The sequence below is a fragment of the Suricata suricatta genome, chromosome 11 (assembly GCF_006229205.1).
Source record: "Suricata suricatta isolate VVHF042 chromosome 11, meerkat_22Aug2017_6uvM2_HiC, whole genome shotgun sequence".
Taxonomy (NCBI): domain Eukaryota; kingdom Metazoa; phylum Chordata; class Mammalia; order Carnivora; family Herpestidae; genus Suricata; species Suricata suricatta.
In genome coordinates, this window is record NC_043710.1 from 63,937,067 (window position 1) to 63,957,239 (window position 20,173).

The following is a 20,173-nucleotide window of genomic DNA, read 5'->3' on the forward strand; positions in this document are numbered from 1 at the left end:
TTCTTGTTTAACTTTCTTTTTAGCATTTTCCAAGGTTTGTACAATGAACACACATTAGGTATCATAAAATAGTGCTATTAAAACAAGAGAAAGAGCACAGGGTGGAGAGGAACGTGGGATTGGTGTTTAAGGATCGTCTGGGTTTTTTTCTTTCCAAACTGGGGGAATGCACTGGAGGCAGCTCTGAATGGAGTAGGGTCTGACGTGATCGTTTAGGTCTGGAGTCCCTTCTCAAGAGATGCTCTGTGGCAGGAGCTCTTCCCAGAGCCCTTGCTGGGACCAGTCTTATGACATACAGCAATCCCCCCAGCTGCCCTCTATGTGCTCACACCCCTGTAACTCCTGCTATTGTTAGGTGTTCTGGGTGACATCTGGAGTGCTGAGATGTAAGAGATCCTTCCAAGAAAAAGAAATCTTAAAAATGTAGAGTGAGAAAAAAATATTTGTGGGAATGAGAGTTAAGAGCTTAATTATCTAATGAGTTGAAATTACCTGGTTTGGGGGTGGGAGGTTCTGTGTACACACAGACACACACATACACGCACACACAGAAGGCCTCTACACATTTCTATGTGACACAGGGGCAGTAGTAGGTGAATGGGAAGGTGTGTGCAAGGGAGCAGGTAGAGCAGATAGACCCTCAGGGGCTACACTCAGAGGGACCAGAAGACCTGATGATTGTCCAGAAGGACAAGAAAGCTTATGAAAGTCTGTAATGGCCTACAAAGTGGATTAAGGTTTTATACGCCTTGGAATCGCACGTGGAAAAGGCTGATTTGCTTTGAGATTGACACATGGCCCTAAGTCATCCTGAGATGACCGTAATATATGGCTTTGTTTCGGATCGCTTTTATTCTACGGGAAAAGATGCTTCCGTGGAATTTCCATCAATTAAGAACACGCTGATGATTATCAATAATCTTATGCTATTTTACTTATTTATTTTTTCTTATGTTTTAAATGCTATGAGGGTTATAAAGAAAGTATTCATCTTGTCTGCTAGGGTACCACAGTTGGTTTGGAGAACATATTATACCCACTAAATACAGAACAATATATGGCAGCACTGATGAAAAGTGTTCAGCAGATAAAATTAAATAAGATGTTCAAATAAAAAAAGATACTCAGCTAGGTAACTGACAGTATCTGCATCAGTGGAGAGCCCATCAGAGGAACAGAATCACACCTTATCATCTCCAAAGGAGTCAGGCTTTTTTTTTCTAGAAAGACAAGAAATGATACTCACGAGGCACACAGGAGCCAAATTTATCAGGGAATTCAGATATCAAGTCGTCATTGATCCGATCCTTCATGGGGCCCAGGATAATCACTGGTCGGGTATAGTTTACTGCAAAGAGGGAAGGGAAGATGTAAATGAGGAGGAAGACTTGGATGTGACTGCAAAACTGTTCTGCATGGGTGAGTGTTAAGGCAAAAATGCCAAACAGAATTGGTGAAAGCATTATTTTTTTGGATGAGTTGCCCAAACAGCCCTGCATGAGAAATTGATGTTTAACATTCAGTATATTGGCTGTGCCTACTTTCTGGAATTTACCAACCGCAGTGTCTGTCAGTGAAAAGAAACATTTGGAGGGGTTTTGCTTACTCTCAGGGTTTGCCTGTACAATGTCAAAACAACTACTGAATTTAGTCAATAGAGTGGGAGAAAAAAGATTCCAAAGTAACTGTTTGGCCATTGTTTAGATAATGACTTTAAGAAGCAATTGTTAGTATAATGACACCTTATGTTTTTATAATTTCTTTTCCTCAGCTCCAAATGCTCTCTATTCTCCTCTGGGGTTTTCCCAATTCCTTTGTGCCATGAGGTTAGAAAGAACTCTAAAGTCCATTTGATACAACTCTTCCTTCAATGCTTGAATTTTCTCTGCAATATCCTTGTCAATAGCCATTAGCCTCCCAGAAAAAGAAATGCGGGCTTCTGGAGCAGCCCACAAGATGGCTTGTATGTAGGATAGGTTAGCTAGACAGCTGTTCTCAACTTTAAACGGACATCAGTCTCCCAGGAGATTTTATCTATTTGTCCTTTAGTTGGGGCTTTTTAGTGATTTGATGGGCTTCTTCCACTTAGGACCACCCATCGGGAGGGTGGCCCCATCCTCCTGGGAGCTGTCACTGCCAATGCTTAGCAGGGAAGTTGTTTGGTGATAGAACCAAAGAGAGAGCAGAGTCCGGTCTAGGGACAGCGGAGCATTAAGCAGAGTTTATCATCCTTAGTCCTTCCCTCTTTGGCTCCTATAATGATGTCACCTGATGGGGCCTAGAAATCAGGAATTAAAGCATGCTGGGAAACTTACTTTCCTGCCTTGTGACAGGCTCATAAGAAAGAATGAAGTCTTCTTGCCCTCCTGAGAAGAGAAGAAAGGAAAATTACAGTGAACTAACAACCAGTCAGTCAGACACCACATACCACAGCTATAAGCCCTGCTCTGAAACACAGAAAATAGACACGGTTCAGGGTTCATTTTCCTTGCTCTCTCTCCTGGAACCATCCCCCCAATCCCTTCATCCTCATAAAACTCTTTAGCACCACTATAGCATCAGGTTATCGATGGTCGTAACTCTAAGCAATGACTGGAGGCTAAGTACCTGCAAGGCAGTGCTATGAGACTAACTTGTTTCCCACACTGAGAAGTGGCTCCCCTGTTCCTTATAATGAAACCGTTCAGTCTGAGGAGAGGGTCCATCCAATAGTTTGCTGCCACATTATCAGAATTCCTGGACCTGATATTTCATCTTCTATTTAATTTCCCCAAAAAGTACATTGTTCAAAAGCAAGTGTCTGCTTGGTTCATTTATGTTGCAAAAAACTTCATCAGCATATATCATAGGACACTGAAGATTTTATTGTAATGTTAATTCATTAGGAGAATGCTGGGTCAGTTCAAGAAGATAAAAAATTGAGGAGGGCCCTAAATCACTGATTAGAAACACTGCTAAATCTAGCCTTAAAACTTTGGAGAGAGAACTAAGGAAGACAACGTAATAAAAGTGTCAGTCCCTCCAATGACATTTACTACAAGCCTTCTGATTCACAGGGGGCCTCAAGTCAACAAATGACCATGGAAAGTTCATTGGTTTTAGGCAGTTATTTTTTCAAACATCTGTTTTACCCAGTTGATGAACTGGGCATGAGATTAGCCTGATTCAGCTGTGAACCCAGAAGGATCTTCTCTTTTCTTCTCATTAGGCCCAAGACCGACTGCCTTTTGATACAGAAACAATTTAGGGCTATTGGAAAGGACTTCCTGTATGCTGTTCTATACAGGAGTGTTTTAGGAGGTATTTTTTCCTGAAACCAAAGAACAATTCGTCTCATTGCTTTCTCTTCTCATCCCCCTTGATACATATTCCATCTGTCAACGTCATGTGCTCCTCCTTCAATAGCCACAGCATCAGGAAAAGTGAGTTAATTTCATAAAAGGAATTAATATCACAGACAGTTTTGTCATAACCAATTTGGAAGAAATTAGGCAATATATAGATAAAGACGTATAAAAGTCTTCCCTGGAGACCAGGTAGCTGGGAGCGGGGAGGGGTTGAGAGTGTCTTACTTCTTTAAGTGTGAGAAATGGTACCAGGCCGGGTCATATCACTTCTCCCTGTCAAGTGAGCTTACTCTGAGAATGGCACTGTGAGGCTAAGCTACTTTCTCCTGACCTGGAGAATGAGCCTGATGTTCCTTCTCGGTGACATCTACTCATGGCTGGTCCAGGGAGATTCAGGGACTTTTCCACACCTGGGCACAGGTTTGGTACGTGAGGAGTTGAGCCACAATTATTATTTTTTATTCAGGAAAATATGATTCCCTTTTAATAAACCAAAGAGCTAAAATTTACACAGTCAAGGCCAAAAAATAATGAAAGTGATTGACCTCAGTTATCTAAAGCCTGAGATAGTTAGAGGTCATAGGAATTCAGAAGGTAAGTGTTAAAATGGTTGGGGACCAAGTATAGCTTTGGGGCTAGCAACATGGCAGTGTAGTACTACAGTGTTAGGCTGTAACTTTACTGGGAAATCTTTATGGAAAGATTAATATGTGAGAGGAGAATCCTGACCACAGGATAACAAAGGTTTTAAACATCAGGAGGTACTTATGCCTCTCTACTAGACTAGGAATGCCATAAAGGCAAGGACTGAGTTTCATTTACCATGATGTCCCCAGTGCTCACATAGAAAGAAAATGTCAATGAATTTGCATTCTGATTTTAGTAGTAGGAAATAAGATGAGTAATGAGACCAAAGATAGGTTTTACTTTATGTTTCTGTCTGTATACTTTCATTTTGGGAAGTGTGGTTTTCTCGAAATAAATATAACACGTCATGTTCCCATAGGAATCTTTTTCCAATGTCCTTACAGATCATTCTGATGGGACATTCTAAAGGCAAACCTTAAATAAGACATTTGGTGTCAGGATGTTTCATTTGTGATTCAGAAAACTAGGACAAAGCAACACAGCTTTGATTAACTTTGCTAGAGAGTTCTGTAGTTCTTTTGTTTATCCATTGCTTTTTGGTTTACTTTCTAACTTACATAAGGCACTGGTTCTTGTCCAAAGCAGGAAGACTGGTCAATAGCAGTGACAGCATCCTTCTGTCAGGGACTGTCCCTATTCCAAAGACCCTGTGCCAATCAGGTACTATGTTAGGAAGCCTGCAGGGACGCTCTCACGGATGGGATTACATAATAGCTGTGTTTACGCACCCGAAACCAATTTTTACTTTCATGTGTGTGAATGAAAAAGCCTACAGGGAATGTGAAGGAGACTAAGAGAAGGAGGAAAAAAAAAGTCACAGCAATAAAGGAGAGATAATTCATGTCTGCATGGCCATAAAGGGCTTTCACACCCCTTGCCTTCTATTTTTCACATCTATTTCTGTTGAGGTTGGTGCTCTAATGATCCCCATTTTACAGATAAAGAAGCTGAGGCTTGGAGATGTTAATGGGGCTTGTTTCCTTGGTTATTAAGTAGTGGAGTCAAGATTTAGAACCACATTTTTTTGACTTCTCAAAGAGATGTAGAATTTTCTGTTGGGATGGGGATAACAGGGCAGACCTTACCAATGAACAGAGTGGGTGACAAACTTAGGAGCTGAACCCAGTCAGAGTTACTGGGAGGCCATAAGGTGCTCCATCTATAAACACTGTTTTTTTCTTTTTAATGCTGCTGTGTGTCATCTCTGTACAATAGTCATCCTTAGTAGTTTTCCTATTTTTTGCTCAGGAGGTGTTGGCACTTAGAAATAGCAGCTGACAAAAAAGTACAAACTATTACTTGGTCTTGTTTTGGCAAGTGCATGGCTGAAAGTGGGAGGGCGGCACAGTGCTGTGTGTAGAGAGCCGAAGCTGTCAGGGAGTCAGCAGGGGCCTCTGGTAACAGTCTCCTTGAGACCCTTTGCGTTTAAACTGGAAGCAAGTCACAAATAGAGGGACTCAGAGTAAAGCCTTCAGATGCCCTCATGATCAAGAGAAGCAAGTTTGTGTTCTTGGGGAGTTTTTGGAAACTAGAAAAGAGACAGGAGGGGCAGTACACTTAATATTCCAAATTTAGTGTGTGGTGCCTACACCTGATGATTATTAAAAATAAATTAGGTTCTTAGAGGTATAGAACATTAGTGCTAAGGAAGGGATTGGAGGTCGTTGATTCATAGATGGTGAGTATGGCTCTCGTGGGGTCACTCCCCCATTTCCTGCCCTTGCCAAGCATCACAGATTGATCGTTGCCCACATTGCTGCTGGGCTTCAACTTGGCCTCAGTAGTTTTCAATACAATTCTTCTGGTAGCTATTACTCATTGCTCAGAGTTGGGATCTTGGTTAAAATCTGCTTGCCATCTCTGCTGTATCTCAAGCTACTCAGCTTATATAAGAGAGAACTGATGTTCAAAGATGATGGGTGATTTCTACAAGGTCTCATGGTGAATTGGTGGTTCAGGGTCTCCATAGGAGTTCAGAATATTAAATAAGTCAATGTACACAGAAAACCAGGCTTAGTGCACAGTTAATGCTACATAAATGTTTCTGCTTGTGTTAATTTGGCAGGTGGTATGGAATAGTTGAAATGTACTGGATAAAACATAAAGAGGTCTTGGATTACAAACTATGTGGCGGAGCGACAAGGTATGGACTTCACAAGTAAAATCCCTCAATTGGTCTTAGGATGCCGTCATATTATGCAGCCTCTTGAAGCTTTAGCTTCCTCATCTGTAAAACGGAACGGTAATACAAGATATATCTCACCATTTTATTGCAGAAATCAAATAATAAAATAGATAATAAAAATGGCTTTATAAAGGCCAAAGAACTAAAGGAAATGTAAGGGTAATCCTTGAGCAGAGTGGAGGAAGAAGAATATTGGCATTATTTTGAAAAAGTGGAAAAGTTTTGGGTCTCCTCATATCGGCATTCAGTTCCACTTAGATCACTTCTTCAAGGCCTATGTTTTGAAAATCCTACTTAACTGATGAACACCAATAGGTTAGAAAGATAATCATCAGTTCCCCTGTACTCATGATGACATAAAGAACTTTATGAGCTTTGAGGAAAGCAGGTCTCAGCTGTATAGATTTGCAGTCTTCATTATGCCTACATGGTCTTTATTGCATCCTAATTCGAGGACGTTTGAAAGCTAAGATCCAAAACCCATCACAGATACAAGCCTGCACTGTAGTACTTTGTTGACAGAGAGAAATCTGGAATTAGTCCTTAATTAATAGAATTTTGAGGGGGTATTTTGCAGAATTACACAAGGTGCACTGTCATTAACTGCATTATAGCTAGTGCTCAGTACAGTTGGACTTTGAAAAATTCTCTTTTTTATAATGCTTGAGATGGTGCAGGAAATATCTGAGCTATTTATTAGACACTGAGGTTTGTGTAAGTGCGTGCGTGTGTGTGTATCTCGGGAAATATATGAGGCTTCATTTAAAATTGTCACACCATGTAATTCCAGGATGCAGTATGAATGGAACATCTGGGACTGTGAGACATCCTGGTCTGGGACTTTGTTTTTGACCACTAACCATTTTTTTTAAAGCCGCTGTGTCCCAGAGTGGACACAGAAGGGTTCTCACAGTAAAAAAATAGTACTTGGACATCAGTAGAAAAGAGTCTTTCTAGTATTTGTTTATCCTACTATTCATAAAATGTAAAAGTCAGTCATAATTACAGCAAATCTCAGGAATTCAATAGAAAAATGCAGTCAGACTTTTACCCTAGAAACTGCTGCATTCTGTATATTTTGTTGTTGTTGTTTATTTGGGTGCTAGAGTTGGTTGAGATTCAGATTGGCTCTCATGGTGCCTTTGAAGAGAGAATGATATGGTAGATGCTGAATGAATAAATGAACAATCCTCTATAATTCCTCATATTTCCATCTTGGAGAAAGAAATATTTTTTCCCTCTAATCTACAACAAAGGCTGTTTGTACTTTCATTAGCTTGTGAAGAAAGCAATCTGAATGGCTGATCTGTAACCTCAGATGAGACCCAAACCAATATAGATTATTGGACTCCACATTTGCTCTCATAATGTCATAGAGTCCAGTTCCAATTCTTCTCTCTTCTCATAGATTATTCAAGCTGCTTGCAAGTGCTTCTTTTATTCACTCAGTAAATATTTATGTGCACCTACTATCTGATAATGAAGACTTATTGATGTCATCTTAGAGCATCACTACCAAAAACTTGTTAAGCAGCTCAAGGCCTTGGACCAATTTTCCTAACTAAATAATTCTGGGAAAAATATTCCTACCCCTGAAAGATAAAAGAGGCGCCCCTAAAATACTCAAAGAAGGACTTCCAAAGAAAACGGTAGTTCTTGTATCTACTTTCTACAAAAAGAATTGAAAGGAGAAGGTATAATGTTTCCCCTTTCTATACCTGCAAATGCAGAATGGAAGCACAATACTTAAATCTGAATGTCAAATGAGGTAGGGCCATTGGTCCCGTGAAATCCAACACACAATTTATATTTTTCCTTATACTAAAGTGGGGGTGCCTCATGTGTCAGGAAGGCAATTTTTGGTCACTTCTTGGCCTGGTTTCTCTTCGTTTAAAAATTAAATGAAGGGAAAGGGAGGCAAGTGTTTAGCTAATCTGGGAAAATCATAAAATTTCAAGAGTGGGAAGAATGGAAAAATGGTAAGGATCATGTTGAGAACAGAACCCTTTGATTCCTTTCACCAGGAAGACTTGTCATTGGAAGTCTTGGAATTGGAAGAAAACTAGGTGTTTCTAATATTATTTGATTGATCAAGGGTATCTGTTTGCCTTTCATCTGCGTTATGTTTCATCTTCTTCCTCTGGCCCCTCCCTGCATCTGCCACTTTTCTTCTTTTGCTACCTATTTGCTACCAAGCTGATTCTGCGAAGGCTTTCTGAAAATCCACACTGAATTTGTCATATTCCAAGAATACCAGTGGGCATTCCGCCACACAAAAAAGGCATGGTTTTATAAAATACCATGCTATAATGGAAGAACAGAAATAAAGAGTTTATTTATTTTAATTAATACACTATTCAAGTGGTGAAAAAACCCAGCCAATATCTGTCTTGGTAGCTGTGGGTCATTTGTATTGGGCCTGTAGTTTTCTAATATCCTCAGTAATTGCTTTTGAGTAAACCCATTTTACAAAGGAGGACAAATAAATACTATAGAAGTTGTGAGGACCCCAGTAGAAACGTGTACTTATGTTAGTCACCAAAAACCAGGAAGAGGTGGTAAGGAACCACAAGAATGCACCATAGGGATTGCTTGGTGTTTGGTGAATATTTTTATACACTAAGCAAATGGCTTGAGGGGACTAGAAAAAGACAAGAGATAATTTTTGGTTACCTACCTTTTCAGAAAGTTAAGCTTTCTGATCCAAGATTTGCTAACTTAAAAAAAAGTGAGTTCCTTCAACATTAGAGGATGAAACTTTTTCATCACTTCCCAACCATCAGAAAAAATAAAGTTAGATATATCAGTCTTTACCTTAAAATATTAACCAAGGAGAGAAGAGATATAAAAGTTCATACTCAACTAAAAAGGAACACTGCAATTTCTCAAGCTTTCTCTTGCACAGGGGAGACAGGAACAGAAAGAAAAAGGCAAAATGAGAAGGGGAATCAAACTATGATGACTTTTCATCCCTCCTGCAGGGAGTTTTAATCATTTTAGGGGGCAGAATGTCAACGTCCATCAGGTGACTCCTCCCACCCCCTTCTTGGGGAGAAGCCTATCAGCAGGCCACAGCCAACAAAGGCTGAAAGGCTGAAATTGTTTATTAGCAAGACTGCTACTGCCTGCACAAATCACAAAAGAGCCCACAGATGGCCCTAGTGTCTTTTGTATCTTTCCACATCAAACGACGATTTCATTTCAAGCCATTTGCTTTGGATGAGGATGATAAAGGGCAGCAATTGGAACACAACAGCAAAAATCTGAAATGACCACCACAGGCAATGGAGCGATCGCAAAGAAAAGAACCGCAAACCAAAGCAATAACTTACGGTAGCTACTTTCGCTATCGCTGGCATTAGAAGAAACATGTTCTGCAAGAACAGCACAGCAAATTAAAGAAATACCAAGCATTGGAGAGCAGCCAGAACGCGAAGGAATACACGCATGCATGGCTACTACAAGTGTAAGCGGAAGGCAAGGGAAAGGCTGCAGGAGAGATGGTGTTAAGAAAACTCCGATAAGATACAAAAGATGAAAACTTTATCTCCATTTTACAGGCAGCTGTTACTTGATTGCTGGGGCTTCTTTTTGGTAAACAGGAAAGTATCTTTAATTACAAAAAAAATGCATAATGGCCATCTAAGCACTTTTTTAATAAATACTTTAGCTCCATTCATAGGGGCCTGATTTTCCAGTTTCCTGTTACAAAGGTCAAAGCCTCAGCTGGACTATTTCCTGACTCTAAAGTTCAGAAGCTTCTGGAGTGTAGACACTGTTTTCTTACAAGCTTTTTGTTTCTCTATTTTGGCCCTCAGGTATTTTGCAGGAATATTGTGTGTCAGATTGCCAATTGATCCCTGGAATCCCTTGAAATTTATTTCTATGTAGAGGCTCCCTAAACTAATTCTCAGGATGAAAAGTAACTGTTGAAGAGTTTTCCTGCTCCAGTGAGTGAGGAGAAAATCTTGGAGGAAGAAATGAGTCACTGAAAAATGGTTTTAAGAATTAGTTCACTATCTTCTTGATTTTATTTTTAAGATTCTTGCTTAGATAGCTATTAGGTTCTGGAGGAATGAATGGGGATAAATGGTCTGATACCAAACACAGGTCTTGGCATGAAATACGCTTTTAATTCACGTTAAATAACTCGCTTGTACATTGATATTTCAAATAATTTTTTTCATAAAGACACAGGTTAGGGGTGCCTGGGTGGCTCAGTTGGTTAGTCGTCCAACTTCAGCTCAGGTCATGATCTCACAGTCTGTGGGTTTGAGCCCTGCTTTAGACTCTATGCTGACAGCTCGGAGCCTGGAGCCTGCTTTGGATTCTGTTCTTTTCTCTCTCTCTGTCCCTCCTTCTCTCATGCTCTGTCTCTCTCTTTCTCTCTCAAAAATAAACATTAGCTAATATAACAGGCATGTAAATGCCAGATTTAGAGCTTTTATTTCCAAAAATAATTTCATTTGTACTCTGTATTAAGTTATAGAAGATAAATATTTATTAACTTATCAAGTTCTTTGTATATCTGGTTAATTAAATGAGGAATATGTGACTGAGTCCTGAAGCTCATCAGGCTTTTTAAAAGTGGCAACTGTGGAAAAAGAAAAGAATATATAACATTATTCTCTAACAGTAAAAAAGTGCTTAAAAAGTATTTGGCATTATAGATTCTCACCAACTGGATGGATTAGTTTTGGTTTCTTTAGCTTTATTGAGGTGTAATTGACAAGTAAATTGTAATCCATTTAAAGTGTACAATGTGATGGCGGGATACACACACACATCATTAAAGTATTCTCACAATCAAGGTAATTTATATATCCTACAAGGATTAGTTTTAGAGAATGAAACTAAGGAAAAACCAAAACATGGGTTAAAATCACAAAATCACATGAATTATTTCTCTTTGTGTGGGAGTACGTGAGAGCAGGAATACCCTGGTAATTTAGGCACGTAAGGACAAAGGGCCACTAGGGGAAGAAGTGTGAATTCGTTCTCTGTTATTGAAAAAAAGTCAAGGCACGTATCCAACAATGGTGTATCTTCACCCACATGATGATCTCAAGTACCTTGAATTGGGGATGACAGGGTTTTTGATCTTTCAAATTTTATTTTTTAATTCTAAAATATCTAAGACTGAGCTACACTATCTATGCAGTGTTTTACTTAACCAGTCTCTCTTAGTATCAAGATACTGTATAACAGGATTTTTCGACTTTTACATAAAGAGAAATTGAAAATATATTCCAACTAAAGTATAAATTACAGCTAACAATAGTGTTAAGTGGCAAATAATTTTACCTAGTGAAATCTGTTCAGTTTTTAAAGAGTAAACAAACATTTGTACATTCTGGATTTAAAAGGTCATCACTCATATTTCTGACATTCTAATAGCAACTGCTTTTTAGTGATGTCCATTTATTAACAATGTATTAAAATGCTTCTCCTCCCCCACTGACCCCAAATGAAAGTCTAGAAACTGGAGGTACTGGATGCTTTCCAGATAATGTTGAAATCAATATCTGAACTTTAGCCACTAATTCAAGAAAAATTTCATGATATATTCCATGTAGAGACTCAAAGATAAAGTTTTCATCTTTGAAAAAGAATCAGTAGTTACTCTTGATCAGATTTTGCTTTCTCTCTCTATATATACATATCTCTAAAAAAAGAGTCCAAATTAACAATCTGAAGGATGAAGCATATCATTACACAGGGTTATAGAAACAGCTCTTGAAAACAAAGTCCAGCTCAATGCTATTTTGTTTAATACAAATGAAATGAATAGCTTCTAAAAATATTGCCCATAGCTGTTAAATTAAAACAAAATGAAATCAACCAAAAAATGAACACGTGATACAGTTGCAAAAGACACAATACTGTTCTTATTTCATTGATGCCTATATAATGGAGTTAGTATTAAAGAGAGAAAAATCATAGCATAGTAGATTAACACAGGATTATTATTTTTTACTGCTCAATGCAATGAGACACAGACTAAGGCATTGATAACTAGAAAATTTAAAGGTTTAATCTACTTTAGTTTGTACTCTATACTATAGAATAAAGACCTGATGATATACAGCTAATAAATGACCAATAGAAAAACGTATTAATACATATCTAAAACTTTATCATACAAACGTGCCAAGCAGGATCACTGCAAGTCAGGGAAAAAAATCAACCGTAGTTAATAACAAAGAATTGTCCATGGAAGATCAAATAGCTTAATGTTTATTTTTTGAGACTGCATGTTCCCTTTGACAATAAAACAGCTCTTTTACTAATAGCAAAAAACACCCCAATTATGAAAGTTGGCCAGGTCATTAAATATTTCTGGGTAAAAAGGCAGAAGAAAGGACATAAAGTACATTTCTGCTTTTTTGTTCTAAACATTTAGCTCGCCCTTTCTTTCAACATGGCTTCTTGCTCTCTGGGAGGAGTTAGGCGGCAGAGCAAGGGATGCCATGCTTGGCATCAGGACCATGTTGGCCACCACACACGGTCAGAAAGGGAAGGTGTTAACTGCAACAGAAGTTACAGTGCCTGACACACTTTGCTTTTCAATGCTGACATGCAGAACAAAACGGTTGAAATTACTCTGGAGGAGCATTCACAGCTAGGTAACATAAAACTCGTATCTTGTGCATGCTAGGAGTGAAAGGCCCTCAAGAAAAGGAACAAAAGCCAAACTCAAAAGGAAAGGAAAAGAAAAGAAAAGTTACAGTGACCATTCCTGGGAACTTACTCAGAGTCTTTGTTCCATAACCGTCGTCACCTAATCCGGGGATGTCCTGCATGGAAGTCCCCAGAGAGAGCAATGAGAGAGGAAGAACAGCCACGGAAGAGGAAGGAAGAAGTCAGTGGAGTTGAAATGGATACTACCATGACAGACCGTGTTGCCTAAGCAATCTGGATCCGACTCTCTCTTCTTTCGAAACGACTTTCACCCCAAACTCCCTGGGCTGAGACGCAGAGATTTGTAAAGCAACTCAAAAGACTGTTAAGTTAAAAAACAAATCAGAAGACTATTACAAAAAAAAAAAAGGAAGATTTGCCAAAAGCCATTTTTGCCCGCTGTTCATGTTGCCACAGAAATGTGCCACTTAGAGCAATGGTCGACTCCAAGTTTTAAGACAAATTCTTGGATTTAGTGTCCACCAAGACAAGCTCCCTGCTCAGTAAGTGTTTAACACAGGCTGGGAGGGAGAGTATAAACACAGCGCTAGTCATCAACAGAGAGGATTGAATCTCTCCCCATGAGCTACAATTTCAAAACATACATGTGGCGATGGAATCTGATATTTCTGTTCAGAAAAGAATTTGTCTCAAGCCCTCAAGAGCCATATGACAGAAGAGGCAAACCAGACCCTTGTCACAGAAAAATTCTGGTCGGAAGCAAAGCCCCAGCTTCCCGAAATCCCTCTCCCATGATTCTGCGAAGAAGAGCCACATCAAGGGAAGGATCCAGACTGCAGCCAAACACTGGTCACAGTAGTAAGCCCTGACCTGCCTGCCTGCCGTGTTTGTTTGCCTAGGCGTGTGGCGTGGGGGGAGCCTACATCATGCGTGTTGCCCGTGAAGAATTGTTTTCTCTTGTGTTGCATGTGACATTCTCTTCAAGAATCTACTTACGTTCAGGATCACTGGTTTCCTGCTCACTCTGCTCCTTGTTCTTGTAGAATGGGAACTTTCGTGAAAAGATGAAGCTCTTTTTACGCTTGTCATTGAATGACTGTGAAGGAGAAAAGGCATGGGGCAAAAACAGGGGACGTCTAATTGTTGTCACACTCATGCTGACAAAACAACTAGTTTGTAAAAGCAGAGAGAGCTGTAGTGACGCAAGGGGATAGTCTAGAGAGGTGCCAGCGGTGTAGGTTTTATTTTCCACGAGTGTAAATTCTGAATGATGACACTTTGGAAAAATTGTCTCCTAATGAAAAGACTGGCTGCAGGTAAATGATGATGGAGGAAAGGAGCCTTAACTTGGAAGCAGAAGACCAGGAGCCTCTGTTCTGGCTCCACAATGGGCTAGTTCATCATCATAGATGGGTAACTGAATCTCTTTAGACCTCAGTATCTTCTTCATTTGCATAATGAGAATAATGATAGAAGTTCTTAGGATGTGAGACTTAAGTTAGGCAGGGTAAACTAAAGCGTTATACAAATGTGATCTTTATCATCATCGTTACTATCAGAGAGAAAAGAGTTTCTTAGAGATACGAGACACATCAGTGCCTGGACATCATTTTTAATAAGTTGCATTTGAGTTACTTTAGCTTGGATTTAATTTAAAACACACAGACAAGTGTGTGGATTTATGACATATGATAGTTATAGTGTCACACATAGATATATGATAATTATTCTTTCAAGAGAGATTTTAAAGACACATGAGCCCCACGCCCTCATTTTGCAGACAGGGCGCCAGAGGCACAGCAAAGCTGAGTCCTTTGCTGGTATCAGAGAGCTAGCTGGTGACACCTAGGACAATGTCAACCCAAATCTGAAAGTGGAAAATATTAACTTGATATTCACTCAGGAAAGGGAGAAATAATGGTCATTCATCAATATTCTGACAGGACAAAAAATACTGTAAGAAGGACTCTTCCTAAAAATGTAAACCACTTCATTCTGTAACATGAGGCTGAATTAAAAGTAATACAGATATACAACATATAATCAAGCTATTAGAACTTATTCATTTGCTTGCCTAGAAGACTCCTTAAGAAAATTTCATTTATTCCCACTCTCACTGTTATGTAAATGCATCGTAGGGCTCTTCGGGAAATGTGTTCACCGTCATTTTACAGGTTGTAGTCTATGAAAGTCTTTGTAATTTCATATTCACATATCAATTAAAGATATGTTTCACCGGCTTGATTACCATCCTTATTTGACCAGCTCTGAGAGTTGGTCTCCAAAGAGTGAGATTTGTCACCATGTAGGAATGTGCCAAAGACTATGAAGTAATCTGGCAAGGGGTATTCTAGAATAGTTTTAGCAGTGGCAGCTGGTGGTAATAAATGTAAGGACTACTTGGAAGGGAAAGTACTTGTTTGGATGTATGTATTTAGGCCTATTGGTGGGAATCAGTTGGGTGTCCTTCTGGATCTGAAGATTGACTAAATAGTGGAAATAACTCATTTTCTTTGTATATTCCTGCACTCTCAAATATCCATTTTGGTAGTCATGATTAGTTAGGAAACATTAAAGTGCTAAAATTTTGGTGCTCTCATTCAGGAATTCGTTACTTTTTTGGGTGCTGGGAACTTCACCACAATCAGTGGAGCTTAAATTTTATGTTCCATTAAGAAAGCTTCAAAATAACAAACCCCTCCCCCCCAAAACAATAAATCAAATTCTTAGGAACTTTTGAAATTAGGGAACATATTTTGTACTTAATATGTAAAGTATTAGAAATACATTCTCAGGGTAAAAAGAAGTCTTGCTTCAGAATTTATTACTCTGCCTATAGCACTTAGGCTCCATACAGTTTTGCCATAATTTGTGTCCAAAGACAAGGCTGGGAACTACCCCCCAAATGTTCCCAGCCAAAAAATGGCAAGTCCTTAAAAAAGGAACATTAAATATTCTTGCATCACTCCAGTTTCATGCCACTTTTACATTTCAAGCATATTTAAACTTCAGTAACTGAAAATAAAAGAAAAAATTATATAAGAATTAATGACATGTGATATTGCAAGATATGTTAGACATTTAACTTCAACATCATGGATGGCTTGTCATGCAAAAAAAAAAAAGATTTTACAGACTTTCATGCAAATACAAAACAATGCCTAAAGAAGTAAAGCCTAGGGCTAAAATGTAGACACAGATGGACAGTGTGGAGGCATCTGAGGGCCAAAATGGGGCCACATGCAAACCACATCATTTAGCTTGTCTCATGGGATCAAAGGAAAATGAAAATGTGTTGTTTGTGATTAATTCTTTTTCTCTTTTCAAAGCAAGGACTGTAATGTGTTAACATTTCCCAAGTATGAAAATGTTGTATATCATGAGTCACCTGATTGGAATATAATAATATTTAGCACCATATCTTAAAAGAACAGAAAATACATAATAATTACTCAAAAATAAAATTATCTAATACATTAGTCTTATTACCCAAAGTCCTTTTGTATTGGAATTAAAGAGAAGGTAACAGAGTCATTGGTGGTTAAACTACCTCACATTTATGGACACAAAATCAAATCACAACTTCTGTTCACATTCACAGACTTAAAAGTCACACATTTAGGGTCTTAGTTAAACATTTCAAATATAAGAGGTTACATATGTGGTTTATAATGCTCTGACACTAGTCTTTATTTTTATTAGACATGTTTAGTGTCATTACATAAGCTTTTGTTTCTGTTTTTTTTTAATTTAAAAAAGGAAATTCTGTTACATGAATGTTAAGTGAGAATAATAAATTAGCACCTTTACTATTTATAGAACACAGGGCTCTAAAGCAACTGAAGGCTGGTTTGCATCTCTGTAAATCATAGTTGGTCAATACTATTTTTTCTCTATCATGCAGTATCTTAAATCTCGGTCTAATGCTTTCATGGCAGGAAACTTCTTTGAACAGAGACTTTGAAAATACCAATCACATGCGACAAGTGGCAAGTTGGCATATCTAAGAATTCCATTTTAGAATTTGACTTGAAGTACTTCTTATGAACAAAAGTGGTACAACAACTACAATTTATGGAGCACTTATTATGTTCCATAAAGCATACAACCAGGGTTGTTTGAAAAGCTCTGCATGTGCTAATTTCCACACTAACTTCATGAGATTGGTATCATCATTATTCTCATGTTACAGAGGAGAAAAATGAAGTTTATAAATCTTCTGTAACTTGTCCAGAGTCATATAGTCAATGAGAGATAAAGTCAGGATTTTAATTTGCAAATATTACTGGTTACCAATATGGCTGTTCTTATGGGCAAGAGAAGCTTCCGCAACTCAAGCCTGTTTCAAATTGATATTTAAAATTATTAGCATTTGACTCTTATGATACTATAATCTGTCATCATTCCTATAGGTTCACTGCTTGGCAATTATCTAATTAAGCCATCAGGTGCTATTGGATCCAACCCTATTTTTGTGGGTTATTCTGCTACAGTTTTTTTTTTTTTTGATACTCACTGATGTTTTTGAGGACTCTGTTCAGTTATTCTTGTTCTTATGATCATATAAAAAATGAAATAAAGAATTTCAGTGGGACAAGCTATAAATGGCAATTAAAAGGTCAGTGCCCAAGACAGACAAATCTATAGAGACAAAGTAGATTAGTGGTTGGTTAGCATTGGGAATGGGGTACACAGAGAGTGGGTAGTGACAGCTGATGAGTATGATATTAGTGTTAGGGGAGATGAAATGTTCTAAAATTAGATTGTGGTGATGGTTGCATAACCCTAAGAATATACTAAAAAACACTGAATTGTACACTTTAAGTGAGTGAATTGTACACTATGTGAATTGTATCTCAATGAAGCCATTAGAAGAAAGGAACCTCTCCCCAACCCCTACATCATGGAATGGGAGGAAACAAACACAGCATGTTGGAAATTTTATTTGGAGTAAATACTTTTTATCTTGAATTGAATGAGAGGAAAACACCCTCCCCAACCCTTGCAATCAATCGGATACACATGCCTTGTTTATCGGATTCTGCCGTTCTTCTGTTAAATGAATACCTTTCATGTTGTGACAGACATCAGAACACCCATACAAGGAGTCAGCATATTATCACTGTCACTCAAAAGTCTCTGAGTTGTTAGGTCAGGTGGTATGAAACTACCCAGAGTGATCCTAAGTTGTAATGGCATTGCTTAAAGAAAGAAAGAAAGCAAAAAACCTAAAAAACTCAAATTGCTCCTTCTTCCACTTGAATCCCATGTTCTTAGAGGCACATGAGTGAATTGATGTATTTTTTATTCTTTTCATCCAGAAAACCTTAAAACTAGGGGCAGGTTTCAGTTTCTCTTCTCACTTCCTGTTCTAATTTTTCAAATCTCAAATGTTTCCTAGCTCTAAAATGTCACCTTTCTGATATGAATATTCTCCAGGAAGAATTTAGATTTAAATTTATGCGGAACCCAGATACACAATTTTTGTGGCTTCCTTATCTTTTATAAATGCTTCTTTCCTCTTAATTCATTCTGCTCTCCTCTCCTCTAAGATAACTGCATTCCTTCTGGAATGTGTTATTATAAATTTGGGCTATCACTTTGCATTACATATCTATATCTTGTTTTTGTACAGAAAAGAGAACTGTATATAATAAGAGAGGTTCAAGAACAAGGAAGAATGAAACAAAGAGGTGGTTAAAGGAAAGACGGGAGTTGGCTTAAGATACATCTGTTCCCAGAAGTGTGTCTGTCTGCATATATGTATACATATGTGTGTCTATAACATTGTCCAATTCAAAAAGGGTCCATTTGCAATCCTAATGAATTAATGGTTCTAGGCATTGAGCATCAATAGCTGGTAACATCACATACACACAAAAGACAATCAGATGATATATGGTTCCTGATGGGAGAACAAAATATTACTACAGAGTACTTTTATAAACCTCTATTCTCAGGAGAAAAGAAAAGAAAACAAAACCCTTCTCTCCCCAGTGAATCTGAATATAATTCAACCTTTCATCCAACCACCAGTTTACAGAAATAAAAAGACAGAGAAATGTGATAAATTATACTATCAGGGAAATCTGGAGCAAATGCTATAAGACAAATGGCCTGGTTTCTTAAATATAAAAATTGAAAGAAAACAAAAAAATAATGGAAGGAAAACATAAAAATTAGAAGAGACTTAGGATGGATCAATCAATTGCAACAGATTTCACTTCTGGCTTAAACAAACCAATTTTAAAACAGAACGAAACAACAAAAAAGCAATTATTGTATTTATGAGTCAATTTGAGACCTGAAAAAAGGCAGAATATTTGTTAATTCAGTAATTAAGTTTTACGTGTGATAATGGCATTGTGGTCATGCCATATTGATATATTTACAGTTGAAATGCTTTGACACACTGCATTTGCTTCAGAAAATATGAGAGGAGCATAATATTGTCAGTACCCTCATAACATATTCTAAGATAGAATTATAAAGAAATCTTTAACTTCATGTAGCAGGTTTATTGTTAGTTGAATTCTGAAACCATTTGGTATGTGAATAATGAGCTAATGACCAGTGAGGAAACACATGGATGTTGCTGGGAAGTGGGGAGGTCACTGAGAAAGAAGAGTGAGCTACAACTGTCCGATGGAGGAAGGAGAGGAAGAACCTTATGATGGAACATAGTAAGTAAAGGCATCCTAACTTATGATTTTCCAAAAAAAACTTATTTCCTCTCTTTGTCCACTAAAGGAGCCTAGATGTAATGATACTCCAGGAACAAAAAGCATACTTGGTGCTCAGATTTTGTTTCCTAAAAAGGAACTTTTGGTTTCCACAAAAAAGAAACTTTTTTTTTTTTTTTTAAGAAATGGCTCATTCCATCAGCAGGGAAAGTATAAGGTGAGTCCAAAACACTTTGTTGGGCTGGAAAGTAAGAAGTACTAAACATAAACACAAAATCAATACAAAGCTTAAAAACCCTAAAATTAATGATGACATGTCAAAAGGATACCCAAGCCAGTTTAAAAGGATCACAGCAGTGAAATCTAGACAATTTGAATATTAAAATGAATAATGACAGGTATGGAGTATAACATAAATAATTAAAAAATAAATTCATGAGTCCAGGCAGATTGCTAAAAATAACTAAATTAAGTAATCAAAAATGAGAAGGAAGAGAAAGTTTTTTGCTATAGTAGAATGAAAACTATAGAAGGAATGATAAAGTCAGAAAATCACTGTTTCTCAGCTACCATCATAATAATCGATTCAGGCAAGAATCATCCATGGTTAACTATTGATTGAAAATTTGTTGAGGAACATGATATTTATCTCCTCACAGGTATTTAAT

The 20,173-nt window shown here is 37.8% G+C and overlaps 1 protein-coding gene across 8 annotated transcripts in view; it reads right to left on the minus strand.

The window, feature by feature from the left end:
- The window catches only part of DLG2 (discs large MAGUK scaffold protein 2), a 1,964,578-nt gene that overhangs the window by 16,481 nt on the left and 1,927,924 nt on the right, over nt 1–20,173 (minus strand). For 5 of the 8 annotated variants that reach the window (XM_029956381.1, XM_029956382.1, XM_029956384.1 and 2 more), the window contains 3 exons: nt 13,819–13,918; nt 2,316–2,366; nt 1,247–1,348 (listed from right to left, as the gene is read on the minus strand). In XM_029956381.1, the coding sequence (XP_029812241.1) occupies nt 1,247–1,348; nt 2,316–2,366; nt 13,819–13,918 (253 nt within the window). Of the gene's footprint in view, nt 1–1,246; nt 1,349–2,315; nt 2,367–9,512; nt 9,555–12,931; nt 12,978–13,818; nt 13,919–20,173 lie in introns of all 8 variants that reach the window. The other 3 variants (XM_029956385.1, XM_029956386.1, XM_029956387.1) reach the window with 2 other exon arrangements.